Source organism: Echiichthys vipera, assembly GCF_963691815.1.
Source record: "Echiichthys vipera genome assembly, chromosome: 17".
Classification (NCBI taxonomy): Eukaryota; Metazoa; Chordata; class Actinopteri; order Perciformes; family Trachinidae; genus Echiichthys; species Echiichthys vipera.
The window spans coordinates 19,138,492-19,144,708 of NC_139842.1; the positions used below are offsets into that span (position 1 = coordinate 19,138,492).

General features: G+C 42.7%; 1 protein-coding gene across 1 annotated transcript; it reads right to left on the minus strand.

The window, feature by feature from the left end:
- Positions 1-151: 151 nt before the first annotated feature.
- On the minus strand, positions 152-2,009 carry hexim1 (HEXIM P-TEFb complex subunit 1). Its single transcript, XM_083931895.1, has one exon. It carries the CDS (start codon positions 1,698-1,700, stop codon positions 597-599), a length of 1,104 nt encoding a protein of 367 aa, XP_083788021.1. The 5' UTR covers positions 1,701-2,009; the 3' UTR covers positions 152-596.
- Positions 2,010-6,217: the final 4,208 nt, after the last annotated feature.

Below are 6,217 nucleotides of genomic sequence, written 5' to 3' on the forward strand. Positions count from 1 at the left end.
CTGCCTGGCCCATTTCAGATCCTCACAAGAAAAAAAACCTTTGTGATTGTTTGTCTCGGTGACAACAGCAGCGGTTTCACACTGCAGCTTTTTATGAACCGCTTCCTGTGTTTTAGAGCAGGCATTTTACAACACAATGACAGCAGGGTTTCAACATTTTATTTGAACTTAATGTTAACACACAACTGTTAAAATATTCACTCTGGGATTTACCTCTGCAAAACAGTTTTAACAAGCTGACCACATTAGCTGTGATTTGTTATGTATTTGTCGTGGGGGGGCAAATGCAACATTGTAAAGTAAAAAAATGGAGCTGTTTTTGTCAATGGATACCTACAGAGATGAAACAAACAGAATATCCTCGTGTTGTCAAATACATTCTCTTTATAAAAAGAATATTTTTTTAAATATTTACATTTCTTATTGAAAAAAGAATGAACAGGACACCCTTACAGTCCAAATAGAAAAGAAACGTATTGCAATGCAAATGACAAACTGATTACAGAAAACTGGTGACAATTTTTTTTTTTAAATCAGCAGTCCCATGTTTTACCTTTTTATTGAAAAGGGGTGTTGCCCCACTTGGATGGTGTCCTTTAATTGGTGGCGACTTGGCCCCTGTCATTGCACTGCTGGTTCTGCAGAAGGAGCTCCGTGTTTTGAGCCCTAAGTCTCTCCAGCTCCCTCTCCAGCTCTCTGAGCCGGACCAGGGAGCTCTCCGCGGTCATACCCCCGGGCTCCACGGCGCGCCTCAGCCGGTTGTTCTCCTCCTCCAGCCGGGACATGCACTTCTCCAGCTCCAGGTACTCCTGCACCAGCTCCTGCTTGGTCATATTCTGCAGGCTCTCGACGTGGTACATCTCGTAGGTCTCGGAAAAGTCTCTCTGGAGAAACTCCCCACCTGCGTTCCCTGGCCTGCCGATGCCGTCGCTGCCTCCTCCGCTGCCGTCATCATCATCATCCTCCTCGTTGTTGTTGTCGAAGAGTTCCTCCTCGCTGCCCGTGTCCTCCATGCGGCTGCCGACCCCTGAGGTCCGCCTGACCCCGGTCTCAGTGTTGAGATCGGGCTCCTCTCGGTCGTGCTCATCCATCAGGAACTGAGTGGTGTTGTAGGGGGCAACCGGGAGCCCCTTGGCGAACATCTCCTCTCTCACCCGGGACGCCCTGGCCGTCTCCTTCTCTTCCAGGGCTTTCCTCTCATCCCAGGAAAGTTGGCAATAAGGCTTCCAGTTGCGCTTCTTCCTGGAGGTCCTGCGCCTGTGTCTCTTCTTGCCCAGGCGCGCATCCAAGCCAGTGTCGGAGTCGATGTGACTGTCCTCTTGCACATGGTTTGAAGTCTCCTGCAGCGGGATGCCTTCGCCGTTTATCCCATGCTGCGTGATGTGATTACCGTCACCCACTGCGTGAACTGTGGCTTTCTGGTGAGGCTGAGCTGGGCACTTTAGGAGCTCGTTTCCGGCTGCGAAGACAGGGCACACCTCCCTCTGTCCGCCTTTCATTTGCCATAACTTGTCTGTGTTGATATCCCCACAGTACTCCGCCCGCCGCTGCTGCTTCTGGTCCCTCTGTCGCCCCCTGCTGCCGTTCTCTGGTGCGCCACGGTTCCTGGCTGGGAGATGCTCCAACGCGTCTCCGCTGCTCCCACCTGATGGGCTGCCTGAAGTTTTCAGGTGATGGGTTCCCCTTTCTGGCTCTGTCATCCTGATGATCCGCTCTGATGACTCCACTTTTAGCGCATTTTTAGATCATTGTTCGTGTTCTCAAAAAAAAATTAGCTTCAAAGTTCGTTAAAAGACGTTAAACTCAATTTAAACAAAATATACGTATTCCAGAATGGAATAAAGTTTGAGTTCTTAAAACTCTCGCAAATTGGAAGTAAAGTTCTGAACAGTAAACACTTGTTAACTCCTCCGAGGGTTTTGTCAGAGCAACTGTCGCTAACTAACTACCATTAACTGTTTCGATGCTGACAGCGTTATCGTTCACCCGGAGACGACGTCTCACCGTCACAACAGTGTCCAGTGTGCTGCTCAAGAAGAGGGAGCTCGCGTTTATATAGCGGATCCGCCTCTGGTCGCGCGCATGCAGCGGTTAGTAACGCCCGTTGGATTGTGGGACGTGTGGTTTTTACTGCATTGAAACTCTACCGAAGCCCCTCCGCGCCGAACTACAAAGTCCACAAGTCCACAATAACTGACTAGCATTTTAACCAATCAAATGTTAGAATCTTGAGCACGACAAAGCCCACCCCTCTCTTTGTTGATTGGACAATAGGGTAACTTTGCTGTTGCTAAGCTTAAAGTATTTTCTGATTGGACAATTCAATAGTCACTCAAAAGTACGTAATCCACACCAAGAAAGCAGTCCGGGGCATTTTATGGGTGATACCATCTACAAATGAAGGGGGGCACGAATAAAACTTTCGAAATACGAGTTAATTAAAACACTTTGTAATGCTATTATATTACAACTGGAACACATTAGCACATTATATACGTTAGACCAAGGGGCTTATTTTTATTTGCTGACCTCACTGTCTATCGTTGATTTAGTAATACATCAAAACCCCTCCTGTTTTCAAGGCAAAATGATGAAAGCCTCGTACGGAAACTAGTCCCTTTTGAATGTTCACACAGGGAAATAAGTGAATTCTTATCATGATCAAAATGAAATTATTTCTCACGTTTAGTGGCATAAAAACTCATCGTTTTGGTGCCATTTGGACCGGTAAATGTTTCAGTTTGAATATTCGGTGTATTGTGCGGAGTGATACGTTGTGGGGCAGAGAGCTTGGGGGGGCAACTGTGGAATCAGCGTAAACAAACGACATTTATTGTCAGGCTGCCGCTACGAACACAGCTCCGAGCCCCTCCTCGTTGTTTAAAAGGGTGGCTGCATTATTTCATAAAATGTGAAGCCATACGCACTAACCTTACAACCGAAATAAACGTTATGAGTTACGAGTTACCGAGCACGACGGTATGAAGCGAGTCGTTTATAGTTTCCCGTATAACGTTAGCTTCAACGCCATATTGTGCATAAAGCAGCTAACTAATGCTAGCTAACGTTGAAAATAAACAAGCGTAGTTTTGAACCTAATGTGTCCTTATTTTCATATTATTGAACCAAATGTGTTCTTATTTTTATATTATCGTTAGACTTAAAACGCGAAAAATAACCTACATATCAATACCACAAGCTCCAGACATTGTTAACGTTAGCCTCCTGCTAACTAGGCCAGCGTGTGTATTGGGTTAGTGTATTTGCTGGTACGTAATGTTTTCTCATAAGGATTCCCCACTCCAGATTTACGATTTATTACCACATTTGCGGTATAACATTATGCTGGATCGTCTAGTCCATAGCCTGCTAAAAAATATATATCAACAAATTGAAAAACAGCGCCTATTCAACAGCGCTCTCGATGAAGTATTTTAATTTCAGGAAGTAGACGCCCCCCGGATCTTACAAGGCAGCACTGTAGCTTTCCTTTAGTTTACTGGTGGTTAGAAAGCTCTAGTTGGGTTTAAAACTAACAATCTACTCATACATATTACATAACTTTACCTTATTACCATTGTCAATTTGTGAAAAAAATAAACTGCTTAAATTATTGTTTGATAATGAAAAATATGGATATCAATATATTTTTTAATGATCCGTTTTATTGCACATTTTTACATTCAGATACTATATTGAATATCCCACTGTTCACTGTAAAACTGTCAGTCGACTGACTTCATTAAATGTGCATGTGTCAGTGTACACACACACACACACACTGTTTCTTCAGTTTCTGAACAACAATTGTATCATATGCATGTAAGAATTGGGTTATTCGGTCTGTGACCTCCTGTAGTGGGTGTCTCCAAACACTGCTGGCAAAGACTGAGGATCCAAATGGTTACAAACAACACAGGCCTACTGTTTCTACTAATAGAATCAGACAGAGTTTCAGCTCTGGCAATGCCGAGCTGGGAATCCTTTGAGGGAGACATGATAAGCTACGTTCCAGTTAATAAGAAACCAAACGACCATTGAGATTGAGAAATCACACCAAGAGGTTCCCATTTTTTTTTTAAATCAAGGAGCGGTGTTGCAGCCACATAGACCAGATCTACTCCTGCATAGATCACAGCTTGTGAGGATTAGCAAGCATGACTTAATCTCTAACCCTGTCTAACATGGTTGTTGCTACAATTGAGAGGAGAAATACAAATATATAAAATGTTATAGGCCTGTGCACAGCCTTTAAGTTTAAATTTAAGCAATGGCTGATATCTACCAGAGCACAGGAGGGCTTTGTTTGTTTGTTTGTTTGTTTATGTTTTTTTCAGATTTTCGTGAATGTCCAGATTGATGTTTCTTAGTGTGACAAATAGAGGCAAACACAGAATCGTCTGCATTAAATGACTGGCTGAAAGAAACTGTGCCTCCCGCCCACCCCACCAAACCTGCTTGTTTATGCATGTGTGTGTGTGTGTGTGTGTGAGGTAGAGAACTCGTGGATGGCTGTGGATCAAGGGAATTTCACATTTTATGCTCTTCCTGACAGTTTCAAGCCACCCTGCTGAGCTTTGTCCATCTCTGTTATAACTCCTTTACAAAGATTCAGTCAAGTTTGCCGCCCCTGCTCTGGCACTGTGGGCACGTCTCCACCCACTCATGACAAAGACTCAAGCCTAGGTTTTTTAAAATACAGCCCAGAACCATTTTTTTAGACACATATTTTTACATCCGGACAGGCCTTAGAAGATGAATTTGATTTAAATAGAACTGATTATTGTTGAGGTGTTTGTAGTTTCTGGTCGTGACCAACAGGGGGTGCTGCACTCTAACGGATTGTATACACGCTTGAATAGGGACTATTTTCTATGCTTTAATGCCTGCCTGTAGTGTCCCTTTACTCTGACCCATCCTCCCTCCCTACAAGACACGTTTTGTCATGATATTCTAATTCATATTCTACTTTTCCCAACACATTACCCAGAACCTTGACACACGAACTTCGCCTGGAAAATATGAAAGTCGTTAAGATGACTAGAGATGTTGTGACATACCACGCAAAAAGAAAGCTATAACCTCCAGGCAATGGTCATCAATACTCAAAAAACTGTCTCTACACACACACACAGTACACATGAGTACACCTATTATATTTGTATACATTTTCTATTGGGTAAACATTTTTTGTGCACATTAAAGGTTTATATGCATGAGTTTGTATGTGTTTTTACCTTTGCAAAACATTAAGCAGCAATTTTAGGCTATATATTATTGTTGTGCTAACTTGTACATGGCACTCTTATGCAGTGGTGCAAGCCTTTGAGTGTGTGTGTGTGTGTGTGTGTGTGTGTGTGTGTGTGTGTGTGTGTGTGTGTGTGTGTGTGTGTGTGTGTGTGTGTGTGTGTGTGTGTGTGTGTGTGTGTGTGTGTGTTTAAGTGTGTGTGGGGGTGCATGTGAGTAGAAGTTGTTTTTCAGGGCTTTCTCAGGAGTTCTTATACTGGAGACTACTTTTTGATACTATGATATTACTTGTTTGTACTGCCCTCATTTCAGTGATGTCTGGTTTTAACCCTGGAAGGCTGCATCTGCACAACAAAAATAAAGAAACCTTGAACCTTGAGTTGTGGAAGAAGTACTTCGTAAAAGTCATGCATTCAGAATGATACTTTAGTAAAAGTACATACATATGAGCATATTTATGTACTTTTACAGGAGTGCCAAAAGCACATAGAGAGTGGTCCATTTCAGAATAATAACACAATAATCATAATAATAATGTATATTATATCATTGTATTGCTGTGATTGATGCACTAATATTTACAGTACATGACTTTAATATTGCAGCTCGTAAAGATGGAAGTCATTTAATTACTTTAAATGCTGCTGGAACATGATGATTTTATACCTTTCCTATGTATTATGTTTTCTAATATTGAATCTGAAGCGTCATTAGTATTTAAAATAAATGTAGTGGAGTAAAAAGTAGTAAAAGCTTATAATACTACCTCAAAATTCTACTTAAATAGGCTCCAGTACTTGATTGAATGTACTACTTTGCCATCCCCGGTTCATGTGCTTCAGTTTCGGGAGGAGGAGGTGGGAGTGCGTAAAGTGTGCGCCTTGTTTGGAGTCATATTACGCACAGGCATGGAGAGCAGCGCCGGGGAGGGACTTTACGCATGTGGAAAATGAATAACTCTGCTCGGGGG